At 43.7% G+C, this 21,994-nt stretch overlaps 1 protein-coding gene and 1 long non-coding RNA gene across 2 annotated transcripts in view; one reads left to right on the plus strand and one right to left on the minus strand.

Annotated features, from left to right (window-relative positions):
• Positions 1–8,377: 8,377 nt before the first annotated feature.
• Positions 8,378–8,878, minus strand: LOC26532033 (uncharacterized). The gene is made up of 2 exons (XR_001452854.2): positions 8,715–8,878; positions 8,378–8,650 (listed from the first exon to the last, which is right to left on the minus strand). It is a non-coding gene; the product is annotated as an uncharacterized lncRNA (long non-coding RNA).
• An 11,950-nt stretch (positions 8,879–20,828) lies between these two features.
• Positions 20,829–21,994, plus strand: part of Lim1 (LIM homeobox 1) — a 50,030-nt gene continuing 48,864 nt past the window's right edge. The window contains exon 1 of the mRNA XM_001354948.4: positions 20,829–21,978. Coding sequence (XP_001354984.4) covers positions 21,936–21,978 — 43 coding nt within the window. The 5' untranslated portion in view covers positions 20,829–21,935. The remainder of the gene's footprint in view (positions 21,979–21,994) is intronic.

The following is a 21,994-nucleotide window of genomic DNA, read 5'->3' on the forward strand; positions in this document are numbered from 1 at the left end:
TCCCAAAAGCGCACGAAACTACCAGCTACAGCAGCACATATTATGTATGTATGTACCAGTATATACCAGTATATGTACATACGTTCTAGATATATTATTGAGTTGTGTGTGTGCGTTGCCACATACCACATTTACATGGCCAAAAGCCTCCCGAACCGAACTGCAATCGCATATGGAAATCACATAATCGCGTCCGTAGAGAAGCAGCATTTAAGGGCATAATCCTAGGCAGACAGATGTATGAAAAAACTCTGATCCGCTCTGTTTCTTAGAGGAAGTTTAGATCTACAGAAGAGTGCTCAATAGATTCTATGATCTTTAAAGGAAATCATACAGCCAAAAAGGCTTTTAGACAGGTTTTTCTTGTTGGAATAATGGATCGATAAATAATGTCTTCAGGCTTGAATACTTGGATATGGCATATACACAAAAGAGCTTACAAATTTCGGGGTTTTTCGAGCTTCATACGATCTTTAGCTTGGGTATTCGAAAGTCAAGTCAAAGCCTTAATTCAAGGTAGAAAAAGATTGGGAAAAGTGTGCAAAATCTATATGTATGTTTTCGAGGGAATGTTCAGATGTTTTCGTATATGGCATATGCTTAAAAATTCAAATATTTACTGAACGGAAAGGAAAGGCAGCGCAAAATATTTATATTATTATTATTATTGTAAATGTAAAAAAACAATTGCAGCTGGAAAAAAAAAACGCTGAATAAAAAGTAATTGCAAAAATGGGAACAAAATGAATGGCTCGACATCGGTGTTACCCAGCAAAATATACATGGTATGGCGATTGGAATGAAGGGAATCCCGATGGATGAAGCCGTTCAGTGAGTGAAAGAGGCCATATCTATGGCCAATTCGTGCTTATCCTCGGGGCCGTGACAGCCACGTAGCTTGTAGTCCAGGGTAACAACAACAGCAACAAGATTGCATTGAAAAAACATGGCACAAAAAAACATGTAACATGCATAAATATGTTTTTCTTTGCCCCTACCCTACCCCACCACACACACACACACACCCACCGTATTCGTATTATTATTATTATTATAATACTCGTAATTGTTGTTGTAGTTGTCGTCGGGTCTGGGTCTCCCATCAACAACGAGTGTCCTCCCCATTGTCGCCAGTTGTCGTTAATTCAAATATTTTCATATTGCTTTTCTTTTTTTTTTTTTTTTTTTTGCTGTGTTGTGTGTGTGTGTTTTTTTTATGGGAATAATGACAAAATACACTTTTTGCCCATCGACACGATGGCGAAAAAAAGACGGGTAGGGGGGGCAGTGGGATGTATGGGAAAATCTATGTATGGATGGAACATCATAAATATTGCATATAATCGACAGAATGGATCCAATGGATATGAGGAAAATGTAAATATTTTATACAGCAAAAAAGTAAACATGCCACAAATTATTATTGCAATTATTTATGTTTTTTTGATGAGGATATAGAAACGGATAGAAATAGGTGGAATCACCTCCACTAGGTAATCATTAAAGGAAACTTTAAAGACAGAATTTAGATATAATTTACTTTCGTTCTTCTAATCCTCAGTCCTCAATTTTCGATCTCAATCTCAATCTATCCCTTGATGCCCCCATCAATTTCGAAGGGGTGGGGATTGTCGCTCGATTTGTACAAATGGCAGTTGACTTCCTCCCCACAATTCCCACATCGAGCGGAACAGGTCTCTGCCCCATTGCATGAATGAATGGATCATGTTTCTACAGCAGCAGCAGCAGCATCTCAACATCAAAGAGGAGGCAACACTCCTCGACTGACATAATCGAGAGACAACAACACAGGGCAGAGCAGGCCAGAGCAGGCCAGGCCATGCCAGGAGTTGGCTCCAACTACAGCTACAGCTCCAGCTCCAGCTCCAGCTCCTGCCTTTGCTGGATGATGCTCCATTGCAATTTCATTTTAAAAGAAAAATTAACGTGAATTATAAAAAATAACTTGAAAACGTAGCAGCAGCAGTGGCAGTGGAGGCCAAGGAGGTTGTGCCGCATAGTGCAACCGGCAACAACAAATAATTGGTAATCTTGCAGATATAATGATAATCACAACAACAACAATAACAACAACAAAAGCAAAAGCAACAACCAGCAGCAGCAACAATCCACAGTATTACCAGTTTTCGAAGCGAACCCAAAGCTTGAACTTAACGTGCGCCTGAATGTCCTCATTGAAGTGATGGTAAAACAGAGAGAGAGAGATAGGGTGAGAGAGGAAAAACAACAGAAACAGCAACAGCATGAAAATGCAACAGAAGAAAACAACAACAACAAATGGCAATGGCCACGGCAACGGCAACGGCAGCCAAACGGCAACGTGCCTCTTGGATTGGACCTGGACCTGGACCTCTCCGACCGAGTCTCTGTCTGGTGCTGCTGCTTGGCTTTTGCCTGCACCTCCACCTCCGCCAGCGCCTCAGCCTGCAGCTCGACCTGCCATCGCCATGCCCCATGCCCCATGTCCCATCTCCCATCTCCCTTTCCGACCGCGAATGCTGCTGCTGCTGCTGCTGCTGCCGCTGCTACGTGAGCAGCACACGCGGTGGCGGCAGCGGTGTGATTACCAGCGGCGACCGGGCGGCGGTTGCGGTTACACCTGAAATGCTGAAAGCTTGAACAGCAAAAAACAAAAATAAAACTAAAAAAACTAAAAACAAGAGATACAAAAAGCAGCAACGGAGAAACAAAGGTACAAATACTCGTAACTAAAATCTGAAAACTGAAACTCAAGCTGTGGCAGAGCACAAATGGTTTTTAGCTGCCCATTTCGAAGGCGTATCGACCGGTGGGATTACCTTTAAATTTGTGCACGAAATTTGATTTGAAAGTCAGTTTTTCGGGGCATAAATTTTATTTATTTTTCATCTTTATGTACTTACATATTAGATATTTTTAGTTTTTTTTTATTTTCTTTAATATTTATTCGTTATTTTTACCTTTTTTTTAGTATTTAGTATTTTTAGTATTTTCGACTATATTTTATTTTAGTATTTGCATTTGTTGTGTTTTTTTAATTGGTTTGGTGCAAGTTTTTTTTTAATATCCTTATAGTATTATCCTTTTTGAGCATTTAGTATTTTTGTGGTATTTTTTAAATGGTTGATTATTTCAGTATTTTTAGTTTTTTGCATAGTTGCATTTTTAGTATTTTTCAGTATATGCATTATTATTTTTTATAAATTAGCATTTTATTTGCAGATTTTTCTATATATGTATGCTTTTTATTTGTTTTAAATTAGTATTTTTTAAATGCACTATTTTCTATAACTATAACTGTATAATGGTGCCCTCAATATTCCAATTACTAAATCAAATAAAATCCCTCTCCAACCGAGGACATCCCTTGGGTTCAATCCTCAAACTGATATACCCTTCGATTGGCTCGGAATGGCGATTGAGTTGAAGCTGGTGCCCCGTACAACTGCAGCAATTGCAACTTTTTGTGGCGCGGATATAAGAAGTGCCATTCAAATTCCCCCTCCTGCAACTCCTGGCAAAGTCCTTTGTGCCGCACTTGGTGGCACAGCCACAGGCTCAGCCTCAGCCCCATTGAGGCGGCAACCAGCATCACAGCCATAAACATAATTCTGGCAAACCGGGCAGCATATAAACTATATATATATATATATATATATATATATAGTATATACCTGATTCAACCTCTTGCGTATCCTCCAGTGGCTGGTGGGGGGAGTGGCGCGAAATCAAAATAAAACGATGGGCGTTTATCGTTATGCGAACTGAATAACTTCTGGAAGTTTGCTTTTTTTTCCTATCCCTCCAGTGGAGCACCTCTCTGAACATTGGAGCATTGGGCATACAAGATTGGCTGTGGCTTTGGCTTTGGCTTTGGCTCTGGTCATCCTCCGCCCTTCATCTGCCTCGACGACTGCTTTGGTTGCCTTAGAGATTCTTGAAGGTATATTCGTTGACTCCATGGCAAGTTCTTCCTCTGAGAAGATCTCCTGTTTCTATTACTATGCGTATGCGTAGCTCTCAATCCTTTGGTGCTGTTTCCACAATTAAGTTCTTATGTCGTGTTAAGCTTCTTCTCCAAAAAAAAACGATAACCGAACGACAGAGCAGTGCGTTTCGAATCTTCAATTAGTTTGCTTCGTTTTTTATGGGTAGGGGAACAAAAGGGGAGCCCTCTCTCTCCGTGTTGCTGCCTCTGGGGTACCTCTTTTCATTGCCTTTTTTGGTCTGTCGTCGGTCGTCAGTCGTCAGTCGTAAGTCCTGGGCTTTGAGCGTTTTGCCTAATTAGCTTTTCGGTGCGTGCGCCGTGCGGTGGCAGCAGCACAAGCAGAAGCAGCAGCAGGTTGCAAGTAGCAGTAGGTTCTCTTTTATATTTCTTACTGCCGTTTGGTCGTCTAATGAATTTTCAATTGTTAGTGCCTCGTTTACGAGGTGTCCCGTCGCGTCGACGAGCACTTTGTTGCGCAACGACGGCCCTCTCTCCTCCGCTCGTTCGAGGCACTCGTGGAGGGACAGAACTCTAATTACAAATCACAAATGGCCAAAACGCTCCGAAATGGCCCATAAAAACGGTAGCCATTGGAGCGCATTACGCAAAACGTTGCCGCCAATGCGACATGCAATATCAGCGCAAGGAAACCGGGTGAGGCATGGGGCAACGGGGCAACAGGGCACCGGGACGACAGCGTGAGCGGGGGGAGTGAGAGTGGGAGGAGGTAGGGGCACAACGGACTGTAGAACATTAGCGGAAAATTGAAAAACCCACGGGCGATCGACAGTCGCACAGCAGTTCCATCATAAAAACCAAAAACTCAAACATTCAGGGAAATCTCCTCAAACATCTGATGTACAACGAACTGCTATATACTCTATAGTATTTCAAGCTTTTTAAGTTTATTTTTTGGATCAACAAATGATCCTCTAAACAATATATCGAATATGTGCTTGCCATAGGAATTCTTTCGAATTAAACTACTAAAAATACTAGAAAATATTAAACACTTAATTATAATTATTAGTAAAATAATGCAGTATATTGAATGCTTAAGATACTAGAAAATACCAAAAACAAAAACATAATTAATTAAAAAAATACTTAAATAAAAACTAGCTGCAAAATACTATACATAAAATACCAGAAAATACTAAAAAAATTAAATTACATACTAGTAAAATGATGGTTTAGTAGAACTCTCTCTGTAGCGAATGTACCCACCGCCTTCGGGTTTGGGATTAACAGATGGTTTTTTCTGCGTCACATTGTTGTTTACCCTTATTACGCATACGCCATGGTGTTATTGTTGTTGCAAGTGTTGTTTCTGGTGTTGCTTCGGCTTCTGCTGCTGATGTTGCCGTTGCCCCCGACACAACGACGTCCACGACGATGACGATGACGATGAGGCGTCGGCATCAAATCACAAATGGCGCCAGTCCGACACAGCAGCAGCTGTTCTCAGAGAGAGAGAGAGAGACAGGATAAGAGGGAGAGAGTTGGTTAAGAAATGAAAGAAAGAAAGACAGAAAGAGAGGCAGACAACATCGCATCGCAGCCGCACGTGACCAAGAGATTGGGGCGCAGCTTTTGGTCAAGTTGCAAATGCAAATTGCAACTTCCGTTAAATTGCAGGCAGCTGCAGAACCTAGAGAGAGGTCTGGGTGTCTGGCTCTGGATCTGGGATTTTTTCTGGTACTCGTACTGGTTCTGGTTTCGGTTTCAGAATCTCATTCCCTGCATCTGTGAATCCTCTCGGTAGCCGCCCCATTTTGTTGTTGCAGCCTCAACCTTTTGCCCCCTCAACTACACAGTGGAAACCACAGTGCACTCCTGGATGCGCTCTTGTTTCACTACCACTCCTCCCGCCCCCCCTAGCATTTGTGGCAGTCAATCACACGTAGGCAGCTTCTGCTCGTCAGGCGGCCCCCACGTTGATGAATTATGGGGCTATCCAGCAGCTCTTGGAGCCTTCATCTCTCTGTCTACCTCCTGGGATTATAGATTGCTTCTATACCCTGTTTTCATGCCCCTTTGTGGCATCTTTTCATAGTGTAATGAAATCGAGGAGGGACGAGGGAGTTGGGCGGAGGCACCTAAGCGGGGAAACCAATTTCTGGAGCTACCGATTCGAATGGATTATGCGAATGCTCTGGAAGGAAAAAAAAGGGTATTTCCTCGACTCAATGACCCCTACAGATCCGATATCTAAGTTGATTTATGGACTTGCTGAGATTTTTAATGGCACGTAACGCTATTAATGTCCGTGCCCCCGATCCGTGTATGGTTTGCCGCTTGATTTATAGAAAAAGTTGCAGCCAATAAATGTCAACATAAACTTTGGTCTATCCCGTGTGTGGCCCCCTTGGATCCTGGACCCTAAACTTTACACCCCATAACCCCATGCGCCATGCCACATGCCTCCGCCGCCCTCTCTCTCTGTCTCTCTCCTCGTTCGCTCCCTCTCTGGTTTCAGTGGCAAGCTACATTTTCTAATTACAAAACTAACATTTACAATGTTGAAGGAACCGAGAAGGAAGGACGACTGGACGAAGCGGTTTGTGTGCAACAAGTTGCATACACAATTAGCACAGGGATACAACGAGTGGGATATATGTATGTACTTGCCACACAGCTTGCCACACACATGCCACACACTGCCACAGAGCAGCAACAGCAACAGCAACAAGCCCTTTCGGCCATGGAAGCGTCTGTTTAACTTTCAAGTGCCGCCGCCTCTCTACCGCTCCACCGATACTCATAAAATTTCCTCCAGGTAATTTTCTGTCATGTTTCGACTTCTGTGTGGTTCCACTGGACTTCCAGAAAGACCGAGAGAAAGAGATAGAGACCCAGAGAGATTGAGAGAGAGAGTGAGAGAGAGCTGTGTGCTTCCTTTTGACTCTTGACAATCCTTTGGGGCCCCCTCTGTGGACCCCAAACTTCAATCACATTGCACTTTTGGGCCACTTAAAGCTCCTCCTCCGTCTCGTTGTTGCTATTTGGTTATACATACCCTGTCCCCAGCTATAAAGGCAGGACATTTGGGGACTTGCATACGTTTTGGAACCACAAGCTTCTCTGCAAACAACACCCTCTAAAGATCCCCTAAGAAAGCAAGGGCTAGTGCCGCTCTTTATATACTACCCAACACTGGTAGGCAAAGAGCGCGTCATACAGCAGCTCCTCTCGGTTTCTGCCTGAGATCCGCGCATGTGAGCGCTTGGATAATCTTCCCTTTTTCCAACACTACGGCTCCAAATTAGCTCCCCAATTAAAGGGCATCCCATCTTCGCTTCATCCCCCGAAAAACAATAGCCCCGGGGCTCTGGCAAGCATCAAGCATTGTCCTTGTCCTTGCCGCGTGGGTTGTTTGTTGTTGATTCTGTTGCATCTCCTTGCCTCCGCTGCTGCTGCTCCTTGGCACATGCTCCATGCTCCTGCTGCATCCCCCCGTTTTCCAGCTGCATTTAATGAATACTGTCCGCCTGGGCCTGGCGTTGCCTGCCGTCCGGAAAATTTTGTCAAACGCATTAAAACATTATTAAGAGCAGGCTTCTGAACCCCGGAACCCTGGAACCCTGAAGGCCCCTCTGGCGGGAAAATACTCTCGTCCTGCTGCGTATCCTGTGTGTGTGTGTGTGTGAGCTTGTTGCTTTTAAATATTTAATTATATTTAGCTGCCCAAAGTACTTACAGTTCTGCGCTCTCATTGACAGATGTAGAGATACATTCCGTACAAATACAGATGCAGATACATTTACGGTGTATCTGTGTGTAGCCTTTGCCTCCTCTGCTTTTGCCTCCGCCTCTTGCCTGTCGGCAACAATTTCTTCTGGCCTGCTTATCTCTTACGCAAGAATGCCTTTCATAATGGCCAAAAGACAAATTGCAAATTCGAAAACCAAAGACCAAAAGATACAGATACAATATCCACGTAGATACGTACATATCTGGGTATCTCTGAGAGAGGAGGAGCCTCTCTCCTCTACTGCATTTTTCCATAAATAATTTTCATAAAAACTTGTTAAAGTTCCAAGACAAGTAAGTAAATAAATCGAGAGAGAGAAAAATCCATATGTTTTTTTTTTTGTGGCAACGGAGTCCATGCAACCGACTTTATGCCCCCAAGCGCACAAAGTAAACACTTTTCGGTGTCTCCTCCTTCTCCTGCTGGCACCATCTCTTTCTCGCTGCCACAAGTGATGTCTCCGTGGTGCTGTCTCTCTCTTTGGTACCCTGCAGAGCAACCTTTTCTTGAGGTATATCGGCATTTGGCAACGAGATCTGTGAAATTTGTGTTTCCATTGAAGGACCTTCTTCTATTGAAGGACCTTATTGCCTAAGAGCCTGGGAATGAGTTCAATATAGACGTATTCTTTGATGTCTATTTATTTTTAGATAATTTATTTCTATTTCTATTTAGTTGTTCTCCTGTCGGTGCGCCATCGCTGTTTGGCAACAATCCCCATGGCCATAGTAAAGACACGAATGTAAGGCCAGGAACTTATCAAATATATGAGCATCTTTGGGCTGTGTCAGATCCTTCTTTCCCTCCAAAGAACTGGCTGTGGTTTTCCTCAAATTTGGGCTATTACAATCATGATCTACGATTCAATCATGGTATTGCTGGATGCTTATGCTTGGTTTGGCTTGAACCTTTGCAAAAAATAAAAATAAAGAAAAACATTAACATGGCCAAAAATTATAGAAAAATACTAACAGATATTGAACCTTCGAATAGTTAATGTACATCTTGAGACTGTTGTATTTGAATGAACATAGTAAATGTGGTGATTTTTGGTTATTGTTTTAGACAGAAGAATTTAGAGAAAATAATTTTGATGTTGTTGCGGCCAGATGTGAGATATGACTGAATGTTTCCCAGTAGATTCCATGACATTAAAATTCTCGGTCTACTTCAACTGAACAATTTCGTCAAATATTCGATTTGGTGTAACTATTGTTTTAGTATTTTTAAGGAATTCTTGCGCAGAATTTTCGTACTCAAATTTAGTTTAATTTGCAGGAGTTTTTTGTAATTTTTAATGGTATTTTTCCAGTAAAAAAGTTTGAATTTTAACAGTAGTTTTGTATACTTTCTACCCAAATCGGAGATATGGATCTTGGACCCTCTGGCAGAACGATGCACTCTCTTATGCTCTGTCTCTATCAGTGTACTGTATATGTATCTCCTTCTCTTTGGCTCTCTATAGGCCCCTGTCTCTCTCCTCGAATATCCTTGGCTCTCCCCTGACTTGTGCTCCTCCAGTGGAATATCCTGTCGAGCGACTGTGTCCTGTGCTCCTTATGCTTCCTGATGCTTGGCTCCATTTCATCCTGGCTCACATATTTCCTTGCCCACTCTCCTGCGGCTGGGGCCTGCCACTGAGTGCCTGCCATGCGGGATACTCAGAATCTAAAATTTTGTTTGGTATTTTTTTTTTAAATGTTGGCTATTTTTTGCCTTTTAGTTTTCGGTATTTTTTGACTTCTTTTTGGTTGCTTCTGTTGCATTTGTCCGCTGTGTTCCGTTCCGTTTTGTTTGGCAACTTTTCGTGGCCATAAACACGTACGACGCGTTGCCATCGCAGTTTCAGCTTTTTGGTATTTTATCTCTTTCCCGCATACACACACACACACACACACACACACATACACATGGAAGAGGATCGTTGTTGTTGGGAAAACTCAATTTAGCTTTTTGCAACCTTCACACACACACGAATGCGGAAAATAAAGGGAAATGGGGGCCACAGCAGAGGCACCAGCAGAAGAAAAAAAAAAAAATAGAGCCAAAGATGAAGGGAAAAATGAAGCGAAAATCGTATTTTTCTCTCTCTCTGTCTCTGTCTCTTTCCCTTTTTCCCACCATGTCATTTTAGTTGGAGTTTTCCTTGGTTTTCCACGCCAAAAACGAGAAAAATCCACTTGGATCCAGGAGGCACATACTCTCGAATCCTCGCACATATATACACACACTCACACACACAAAGGGAGATGGGGATGCGATACCTTCCATGCATGCGAACACAACAACAACAACGCCATCAAGGCCCCCTGTCAACGTTGGGGCTGGCTGGGGGGAGCATCAGCAACCCCTCTTTTGGCACACCATTCGAGAAACCAGAGACAGGGACACAACGAGAGAGATAGCGAGAGAGAAAGAGAGAAACAGAGGCTTTCTTTCATAGTCGAGGCAGGTGATACGCTTAAAGATATTTTTCATTTATTTTTTTTAAGCTTTCTTTGGTTCTCTTCATTCAGTTTTTGGGTTTTTATACTTAGTCAATATTTTTTGCAAATTTTAGCCATTTTTCTAAAATTTAATATTTTGTGGTATTTTTTCCAACGAATTTTATTATTATATTGGTTTTTTAAGCTTTTTTTGTAAGCTGGTATTTGATAGTGTTTTTTGGTATTTTGTTAGTATATTTTTTGTGATCTCATTTCATTTACATGTATTCGCTTCAGCCTCAAATGAAGAGACCTTTTAGAAAGGGTATATACAAAAAAAAAAAAACAAGAGCCTCCAAAAATGGAGAGAATTCTTTTGACTAGAAATGGACTGCATTGCCCCCACACACATGCCTCTGCCACTTTCTCGCCCTGTGTGTGTGCCCCTCTCTACGTGCTGCTGGGTGTGTGTCGTACGTGCCTCGCTTGCCGCTTATTAGAAATCAAATCCCATAAAAGCCACACTGAGCCACAGAGCCAGCACCAGTAAGAGGTGGGTCCTTTGGTTCCAGAGAGAGAGAGAGAGAGAGAGATGTGACATTTGGCTGTGGAGAGGGAGTATAAAGTAGAGACCAGTACCAGGACCACGACCAGGACCAGGAGCATGCAATAACGTTTAACGGGCACTGGGAAACTCCCAAACCAGTGAAAAATACTGCAAATAGCCCGAAAATACTACATTCGTTCATATTTTTGAGAATTTTTAGAATAAACAATATATCCTGAAGCGTATAAATATATTTTAAAGTGTCTCAAAGGTGCAGCTAAGAATTTTAACATTTTTTTAAGGGAGAAATAAGAGCTGGCCCTTCATAAACTTTTTTTCTACAATTCCCAAATAGCATTCCACTGTCCCCATTGATGCAACAAAAGGTGGAGCTGTAAAAGGCCAGCAGAAAAGCAGAAATAGTTAGTCAGGCCGTTTATCTGCGGGCAGAAAACAAAACCCATCCATACATATAAATATATTCAACTGAATTTTCGGTTGGATTACCATTATTTCTGGGACAAAGACTTCCTTTCGGTTGGGGATTGGGGATAATAAACCTATAGATCAAGCCGAATAGTGTCCATAGCAGATGTTGTTGCCATATATGCATCTTATGTTCTTAAAAAAAGAGAGTAAATTTATAAGAGTCAGGACTCTGTAGAATATTGAGAAATGGGAGAAAAGATTCCCCCCTTAAGGTGTATTACAAAGTTTTTGGTTGTGCCTCAATCTTTAAAGTATCTCAAGCTCTAAGAAAACAGCCTTGACATAAACGATTCTCAATAAATGTAAGACCATAAGTATCTCTAAAGGTCAAGAATATTTATTTTTTCCTAATTGGATTAATATTTGCACTTAGGTTTGTATGACACGTTTTTATGTAAAATTTATGAAGGTACGTATCTTCTATCCTTCCGTTGTTACTTCCATTTTGATTTTAGTATTTTCTGAAATTGATCAGCTGGGATACATAAAAAACAATGCCTAAAAATCAATAGTTTCTTCATCGCCACTATCCATTAGAGTATTTTTTCTGTATTTTTGTTGTATTCAAAAGTATTTTTTTGGTATAGAATTTGTTTAGTTATATATTTTTGTTTTTTCTCCGTTATTTTGTAGATACCTTTTTCTGTATATTGTTGCGGTTTTTAAAGTATTTTTTTTGGTATTTTTCTGTTGTAATCTTTGGAATTTTCATTGTATTTTTTAGTTTTTCCAATATAGTTTGATTTCTCGACTTCGAAACGCTTTGTAAATCGGAAATATTATGTGTGTGTTTCCCGTCCGAAAACTGTGGCATGATACGCAACCACAAAAAAGAAAGAACAATGCTGACGCTGCACAGAGTTGTTGCCACTTAATACCGAAACCGACGCACACCGTGGTGCGGATGGGGGTGATGCTCGGGGCAAGGGGACAAAACTGACAGACAATCCGCACTCAGCATGTTGACTACAGGACCCCTACAACCCCCGCCAGCCGGACCTACATACGTACGTACCGAATAGGGAGCAGATCCTCTCTCTTTCAACCGCCTGGAGCCTCCCAATGGAGTTGCCTTTCACCCCGCCGCTCCTGTATTCCTTTGATGGCCCCCTCTCTACTGGTGCCCCGCTCTGTGGCCCCCATTTATGCCTCCCATTCTCTGTGGCTCCGTTTCTACCTCCTGGCTGCCAGTCGTCCATCGGCCTTCGTTTTCTGTGTCTGTGAATCCCACAAATCCCCAATGCCCCCAATGCCCGCCCGCCCCCGGCGGCCCCTCGGCTGCCGCTCTGCTGCCTGTGCGGCAAGAGGCAGCAGCAGAACGAGAGACGACAGTTGCCATTGCCTTTGGTCTCTGCTTGATATTTTGTCATTTGTGTCACGTTCGCCATTCATGATGATTCCTCGTTTGCGTTTTGTTCGGTTTCATTCGCTTCGTGTCTCTGCCTCTGCCTCTGCCTCTCCCTCTCCCTCTCCTTTGCTCTTTCGGTCTTTGTGTGCTCCTCTCGCTTGCACACGCTCAGAGGTCCGGGTCCAGGTCCTTCTGTCTTCTTTCATCTCACTCTCACAGTATCTGTGTGGCATTTTGTGCGCCATTTTGCCGTTTTTATTTATGGAATGCAGCCACTCCAGCGTCCTGCCAGCCCCCCCCCCCCCCCCCCTGTGTGTCCAGTGTGTCCTGTTTCCCTCTGTGCGGTACGTGTGTTATCCTTTGGCGCTCATCCATTCCTAGAGCGCCATTCCGCCTGCCACAATAATTCCCACGTACTCGCCCCACAGCTCTCCCCGCCGCTGCATCCACTTCTTTCTCTCTGTATTTTTTCCTGAAGCATAAATTTCAAGCATTTTTCTGTTTGCCAAAAGACCGAGAAGCAGGGGAGAGCGAGAGGGGTAGGCAGGGATTTGGATAAGCTCAGATAACGTCCGGCAATTTTCTATAACATGCCAAGTGCTCAGGGGTTCGATCAATGAGTTCTAACAGAACCAATATTTATATATATGAAAAACGGATAAAGTTGAAAGGAACCGAAGGAGTTTTTACGGAAATTCTATAAAGATAATAGTTATCCATCGTTTTTGGGGATGTAAACTGAAATAAACAATGTATATTGGCTGTAAAAAAAGAAGATAAACAAAATGTTCCCATAAGGGAAAGGATACTAATAAAAATTTCAACCTTAACTTAACTTAATATATTAATATACAACCCAAATGGATATGAAAAGAAGAATCTTAGATTATAAATATTCCCATAAGCGAACGGATACATAATCAGAAATGCTTGGCCTAAAAATCCAAGGAAGCACTCCACAAGCTATGAAACTTTTACGATTTTTGAGAGGAATACTGGGAAAATATAAGACGAAATGAAATAACGAAATTAGCCATTCACATGGAACGTAAGGCCTGAACATTCCCCTGGCTGTACCGTCATCCACGAATATGAATATTGTTTGAATGGATCTATGATATTTCTTTGGAATTTCTCGGGGGAAAAATTATATTTATTTGCCTAAGGATTATATTTTGAAGGATGTTCCTTACTTTCATGTGCCTCATGGGTTATATTTGTGCGCTATTCATGGACTTTCTGGTGGAAACACTGTTCAAAAGAAAGGTATCCAGAGCCATAACTATTCGAATGATTCACAACAGAAGTGGGAGACCATTTGCGTCATGGAAGAACTTTTCGGACATCTCTCGCTCTTGCCATTTTCCATTGCCATAGTTTTGCTCTGTTTTCGCAGCTTTTCTTTATTTTTCAAGAGGTACTTGTGGGCTCTACTCGATTCGTGCTCCAGTATCCAGCTCCTGGTGCGACTCCGAGGATGTTGTCAAGTTTTTTGGAAGGGATTTGCATTGGGACAGTCGAAATTTATGAAACAAAAAACCCGAACGGCAGTCACAGCGGCGTAAGGATGAAAGGACGAAATATTTGACAAAATATTTCAGTTATTTACATTCTGTTTTTCTCTCTTTAGACAACTTTTAGGCTAACAAGCAGACAAAAACCAGCAGCAAAACATAAATCTTGGCCACATTTATGCTCTCCGGCTGTAACACCTTCCATTCCACTATTCAGCCGGGGCTCCACCGTCTCTGTGTACCCCCCCTTAGCCCTGTTACGGTGTTGTTTTAGCCCCATTTGCTGTTGGTCCGGGAGTCCGTCCCCAGCGTAAAACCCAATGAAACTTTATGCATATTAAACTTTTTACATTATTTTTTGTGTTGGTCAGAAAAGTTGAAAACAACCGACAAAACAAAACAACGAAGAAAATTTTGCAAAAAAAGAATTGAAATAAAATGAAAATTATGTGAAATTCGGATACAACTTTTTCGTAACTCTGTATGTGAAAATGAACGTGGAATATGACCATAGATTGTGTGGAAACAAATCAATGGGGATTTCAGAGGGATTATCGATAGAAGGACATTGTTTTCGTGGCAGGAATTCTAAAAAAAAGTTACAAGCTTAGCGCCTTTTCTTCTTTACGCACCCTTTGCTGCTAAGCCACGCTGTGAGTGGAAAGCAATTAGGCACTTAACCATTTCTAGATTCCTCGCCTTTTTATCAACCTTTGCTGCTAAGCTACACTGTAAAAGAGGCTTCCTTTGCTCTTGGAAAGAATTTCAAATAATTAATCGAAATGTATCTTAAAAATCACATCCTTAAAAGCCAGAAGTAAGCGGTTTGCCGTCGTCATAAGGGGAATTTTATGGAATATTTAAGCAGAAGATAGATCTGTTGTCAGAGTCAGGGCTACTAGTGCTGCGATATGTGTGTATGTGTATCCAGGAGATGCAAAGAGATACAAAGTAGGAGGACCTTTTGGGAAAATCATTTACCACATTTCATATTTTCATTTAAAATCTGGATGGAACCACAAATCACGAGGCAGTGGCAGTGGCAGAGCACCGGCAGAGATGCAGGAGGCATGTTCGCAGTTTAATTTCAACAAAGCAGATGCAAAACCAAAAGATACAACGATACAGATACACATATGAGCAGAAGGAGGAGGAGGTGGCGTTGCGGTTGGAGGTGGAGGTGGAGGCGAAGGGGCCACAGCAGCAGTTTGCGAATGTAAATGATATGAAAGATGAGAAAGATACTCAAGACAGCTACTCGTAAACCAGAAATGCATATATTCTCTTATGTAAACCTCGTACATAACACAAAAGATACAAGATACAAGTGCATTTTGGTATCTTTTGGGTATGCATGTGCATGTGGCATGTCATAACTATCTTAAATGTCCAGAAACAACAGTTCCGGCACACAATCCCAAAGCTCTGAAACTTTTTCAGATACTATTTTCTCTTGCGGTTGCAACGCAAATCAGGGGCAACAAAAAAATCTAACTGGAAAAACGGAAAACCATACGAAAATCAATCATGAATCTCGACTAAAAGATACCTTGGGAAATATCTAAGAAATCAAAGGATAACAGTTCACCGATTCATTTGATTTCTGGTTTTGGAGTTGTTTCTGGAGTTCTTATGCTTTGAAAACTCCGCATATGTTTATTCCCAAAAGGAATCAAAAGAAACTGTTTCGAATTTCCATTAGATTCCCATGATTTTTGGTAAATCGATAGATAATGCTCTCATATATATTGCCACAAAAATTAGAGTTCTTAGCTTTGAAATTGTGGCCACTAACACAGAATGCATCCTCCCTGTCTGCTCTATAAAATAGGGTCTGAAAGGGGAACAGTGACATGGTAAAGGGGAGGGCGGTAGGGGGTCTTCACATGCATGTCACAAAGAGACAACGAGAAAAACTTGAAACTTGCTTCTGACATTCCGTGAAGTTGACAACATGTCAGAAATAGAAAAGATATCCCTGAAAGATTGGATTGGATGGTTGGCAGAGGAGGGGCAAGGGTAGGAGGTAGGCGATAGACAGAAGAAAGAAGAAACGTTGGCAAAAACCAAGTGACAAAACATTCATGTTGCCAAAGCAAACAAGCAACAGAAAAGAGAAGAGAAGAATGAGGGGAAGGAGGCAGAAGAAGGGGCTGCACAGAGGGTGAGAGGGTGCACGAAACGGTAGCGTTGTAGAGGGCTTCTGCATGGAGGGTGGCCTCCATTTTTTGGTTAAATCAGAAATCGCATAATATTTGAATAAATGTAAAGGAAAAAAGTAGTTTTCCCACCAGAAAGTAGTCCCCCCCCCCCCCAAGTGAGAGAGAGAGAGAGAGCAAGAGAGGTAGAAGGGCCCTAAAAGCTCCTTCTCTCTCGTGTAGCCCCCTTAAACGGGAAAACAAACAAATAAGAAAAGGAAATCACGAAAAATTTCTTTCAACAATGCAATGGGGAAAAAGTTTTTCTAGATGGTAGAGCAGGGTATCATTATGGGTATATGCATAAGTACACATGTTATACATAGGTAGGGTCTTGGAAGGATGCAAAGGCAATGTAAAAGAGGGGCTGAAGATGAAGAAAATACCAAAAAGGCATGAAGAATAAAGTATCTAGAGACTTAATGGCAGCACGTCATGCAGCACTGCCCATCGGTCTGGGAATCGCAGGGGATAGGGAATGGAAAACACTTGTAAAACTACAGTCCACTAAAATCGTTTGAAAACTGAAGGTAATCAGTATCGACATAGATTTTTCTATCGGTTTTCCAATCGATTAATTGTGATTCTTTCAAAAGTCTTCAATTTTTCCTCTCATTCTACCCTCTTGATACCCCGTATTTCCCCGCCTGACACCCTGTACTCCCTCCAACCTGCTGTGTGTGCACTTTCTACATACAGACACACACTGCTTGCAAAAAGTATTCTCCCAGCAGCAACAAACAAGCAAAAGTGACACCGAAACACAGCAGAGATTTCTGTGCTGTGCTTTGGCTTCGTGCCACTCCCCCTCAACCCCCTTGTTGTTGTTGCATGCAGCAGTTGTTTTTGTTGTTAGTGTTGCATGCAGCACCACCGCCCGCATTAAGGCGTGGCCACCCAGCGAGCATCGACCGCCCACATGGCGGCATAGCATTTTTTTTCCTTTCGTTTTTTTCTTAGATTTTTTTTAAAACTTTTTCTTGTGTGTTTTCATGGGTGTAGTGGTGCGAGGACGGGGGATATGGGGGTTTTGCTAACGCGTGTGTTTGCATATCAGAGCCCTGCGATCGACCCCACTTCCCACATCTCTCTCTTCCTCTGTCTTTCGTGCCCCTCCTTGTGGCATGTTGGCGACGTCCGTTTGCTGTTTGTTCAGTTCGTGACTGGTCGCAAGGGGGGGGGTCCATCGCCATCGCCTCCCCCTCCCCTTCAGGACTGTACATGGGGCGGGGTGTAGTGTAGTAGGGGGCTGGGGGGGTGTGTGTACAACCACTTGACTCCCAAGGACTCCCGAATATCCTTTGTTTTGGTGGAAGGAGGCCATACAGCTCCCTACCCCTCCCTCCTCTCCTCTCCTCGCTTCTCCACCATAGTGCCTGCCAAAAGTTTATGGCGCGTCGCAAAGTTCGTCGCGCTTTTCTCTTTGTGTTTGTTTTTGTTGCTATTGTGGCCATCGACCCCCCAACCCCTAACAACACCTTGCACCCCATCTCGCCGTTCCCAAATACTGAGACAGTGGGCGTGGCACTTTACCCCACTTGTGTGTCTGCAAATACCCTGTCGAAGAAGGGTATTGCGGGGTTTCGTTGAGATAGAAGATATAGAAAACGAACCCCGATGATCTTAAATGATATGGCTACCATTCTGTTTTGTTTTTGGAATATATCTTTTGTCGAAAGCACAATTCCTGTCATGACATTCTAATGCCACAGCATACTTTTGACTCTCTATAACAAATTCCCCCGTAAATACTAGTCCTGGAAACATACGCAACATCAAAGTCAGTGTAAAATCAGTCATTATATTCAAAATTCAGTCACATTGATACGCTAGATACGGGCAGGAGTCTGGATACTATTATATTATACTTATCCCCAAAATATTTCAGCGGTGCGTATTGGAATTTCACTGGCAATGCATAACTCCTACATATAGATATTGATCCATCCAATAGCAGAAAAATAAACTCAAGATGAAGACATCCCCTTTCCTAACGCGCATTCGTCCGATCTGGATCATGACCGGATGGTTGCGTCACGAGGCGGCGGCCGCCGGTTGCATGATGGTGGTGCGTCGCCAGGAGGAACAGTCGTCGGAGCACAAGGCGGCGGCAACGGCTGCGGCTGCGGCTGCGGCTGCCGCTGAGGCGCTTCAGCCCCAAGTGAGTGTCGATACCGAGGGAAAGCAACGCATAGTGCGCATTCTTGACGACTACATAGTGCCCTTCGAGTGCGGTTTTTGATCTGACTGTACTTTTTCTTGCGTTTGGTGTCAATTATTATTTTTCCCCTTTTGATTGATGGTGTGCACACACCGCTCAGAAACTGGTTCGAGTGCCTTTCGATATCAATAACCGCACATCATTAAAACCCGACAACCAGTATCACAGCCGAGCCAATTAAAATTAAATGTTGATGAAAGTTAATGCAAATTTTAGACAAATTAAATGTTATTAAAGAAAGTTTTCAAAACAAACATTTTTTGGGTTTCTATATCTCGTTTTGTATTGAGAATATCCTGGAGGGCATCCTCGTGTATCATTTAGTCAAGGATTAGTGGTGGATCTCTAACGATAGTGCTGGTGAACGGGAACGGACCTGACTAGTATTTCCAAACTTCTGTTTTGTGAAGAATTATTCCAATTTGACGTGACGATAGGCTCTTCATAATGTGTGATACATTTTGCTGATGAAGGCGTCCATTAAGACCTCTCAAAACGAATTTTTGCCTAAAAGCTTTGAATAATTATCATTAGTTTACCCACAATTTTGGCAATTTGTGTGGTAAACACCCTTTCAGAAGAGGATCCATCACTTGGTCAATAGTTCCGTTGCTTGGTTGATGAAACTTCTTAAGATTTACACTCTTAAAATGTGTATATTTCCATTAAAAGAGTAAAGAGTTTTCGGACCCCCTTCGCCGATGATTTCGGTGAACTTTTGCACCCTCCAGAAAGTCAACCCCCCATAAACCCCTTGGAATAATGAAGCCCAAAAAATTGCATCCTCATAAAAGTTTGTTTCACAAAAATAAAAAGTTTCCTTCAAAATGTTTGCCACCTCTGTGTCTCTCGCTCTCTCACACCGACTCTGTTTGAATTTGGGGCAAACTGTTTTCAAGGCCACAGGGCTACACCCTTCCTCCCACGTAGCCCCCTGCACCACCACGCCACAGAACGGCGTAGATCAACTGATTTCGATAGCTTTTCGATAACAAACATAGACAGCACGTGTCACAGGGGCGTAGTGGGACAAGAAGGGGAGGCAGCGGCAGCGGCAGAGACAGTGACAAGTGAAACGTCAGACAAATGAGAGGGCCCTCCCCCACACAGCCACACAGAACGACAGACAGGAAGAGAGACAGTGCCGTAGAGGGTGTGTGTGTGTGTGTGTGTGCGTGGGGGGAGGGGGGTCACAAGCACTTCACAGCTTAACACCCTAATGTGCAATACTTTTGGACCCCACCCCCCTGCCATCCACCGATACAACCCCCTCAGCCCCTCCAAAGCACACCCTTGTCGGCAGAAGATGCTGCCAGCGAGAGAGAGCGTGAGAGAGACAGAAGTCGAAAGCATTGAGAGGGCGCCACCCACTGCCCACACTCTGTCTCTCGCGCTATCTATCTCTCTCTCTCTCTCTCTCTGTCTCTCTCAGCTGCTCACTCCTTCTGTTTTGTTCGCCTTCTTTCTTTCTTTCCTTTCGTTCCTTCGTTCATTTTTATTGCGCTTGATCTTTGGCTTATTACCATGTCCCGTTTGAATGCGAAATGCGAACGACGCAGCCGGCATACAAAATGCACACATAAAAGCAGAGCAGTAGGCAGCAGCACCAGCGGCAGCAGCAGCAGCAGAGGCCGTAACAGAGCAGAGGCTCAAAATCGCCAAAGGGGCGTGCGTCCCTCGCAGCCGTGTCGACGCTCTGCCAACGACGCTGCTAACGACAAGTGGCCCCAGCAACAATTGCAGGCTGTCAGCAGAGGCTGGGCAGCATCAGCAGTGGCGGGCAGCAAAAGTTTTTCTAAGGATAACAACACCAAAAAAAAAAGAAAACTTTTTTTTGCGACCAACAGTTGACAGTCGAAAAGCATTTGACATTTTACCTTGAGAGAGTGTGAGAGAGAGGGGTGAAGGGAGCGAGAGAGAGCCGAGAGCGAGATAGAAACTGTAACAAAAACAACACAAACAAAAAAAAGAAAAACAGAAAACACACAGAAAAAGCAAAAGCAAAAAGCGGACAAATGTCACTTTGAAAAATGCCATTGGTTCCTCCTGCCAGAGCCCGACCCCCGAAGTAAAAAAGTTCTCTACCGTCGTCGCCGCCGCCGCCGCTGCGCATCGTCTCGTCGATGCGACCGAAAAACCAGTTGCTTAGCAACGCCCCCTCTAACCGCAGCCCAAAGTCAACTGCGACTGCGACAAATGTCAGCAACTGCTCTTCTGACTCCATTGCTATTTCGTGTAGGCAGCGGCATTGAGTGGCAGCAGCAGCACCAGCACCAGAGCACGGCAGAGCAGAGCAGCGCAGCAGAGCGCGCTGTCAGCAGATGGCAGCAGACAGTCGGCACCAGCTAGTGGTCTCGCTCTGGCGCGAGTGTTTGCCTTGGAGAGCGAGAGCGCGCGTGTGAGTGCGCGCATGCGATCTCACTCTTCGGTTGGACTGCCATTCGTCGTTGCTTCGTCGCTCGTTTCGCTCGTCCGATGCGAGGGCCGAGTCGGTCGTCTGAAGAGCCGACGACGACCTGCGTGCGTTTCGCCTGGCAGCAGCAGCAGCGCGTAGCACTGCTCTGCCTCTGCAGTGCCGTCGCCGTTTACAGTTTTTGTTTGGAGTTCGCGTGAAGCGCACGAACCGCCGCACATTGAAACGCAGCAGCAGCAGCAGCAGTTAGCAGCCGCCGCCGCAGCAGCCGCCAACAAAAAGCGAGAAACAGAGTCGCCAAGTCCGTTAGCTCCCAGAGAATTCTCGCGTCAGCTGTTTTCTGTTTTCGTCGCGATCGGATCACCGTGTACCGTTTACCGTTGGTTCTTCTCTTCTTTTTTTTGATCGACGCGCCAGAGAGAATCCAAATAGTTTTTTTCAAGTGTGAAGCGAATGAAAAAGGAATAAAAAAAGGAAGGAGAAGGCCGAAGAAGTGTCAAGTGGATAACACCAACAACAACAAATACGAATACGAATACCAAAAGAGAGCAACAAAAAGAAATACAAAAAGTTAATTAAACAAACAAAAAACAAAACAAAATAACGCAAAAGCAAAAAAGGCAATCGGCGGCCGCTAAATTTTTGTTTTTGTTTTTGTTTTTTGCCGCCGGCACCGCACAGCCCCTCCATACACGTGCTCTCTCTTGTTCTCTCTCTCTCTCTCTCTCTCGCTCGTTGCTGTGTGTGTGTGTGTGTTTGTGTGTGTGTGTGTGTGCGTGTACCGTTAATCGTTGTCCGCGGAATATCGTTCCTCGCCGATAGAAAGGGGCCAAGCAGGAGGCTCCTCCCAACCACCAGAAACACCCCCCACCACCACCAACACCACCTCCTCCTCCTCCCACACGGACAAGATATTCAACAACAAAATTCTCACCGAAGCCTCCAAAGCGCCCCTCAGGGCTGTCGCGCTGGCGTCATTTCTGGGCGACGGTTTTGCCGCCCTCGGTAGTAGCCGAGCACCGCCGGTCAAGGATCTAATGGCATTCGGTGCGGTACTACACACAAATCAGCACAGTATCGGTAAGTGTCCTACCAT

Source organism: Drosophila pseudoobscura, chromosome X (genome assembly GCF_009870125.1).
Source record: "Drosophila pseudoobscura strain MV-25-SWS-2005 chromosome X, UCI_Dpse_MV25, whole genome shotgun sequence".
NCBI lineage: Eukaryota > Metazoa > Arthropoda > Insecta > Diptera > Drosophilidae > Drosophila > Drosophila pseudoobscura.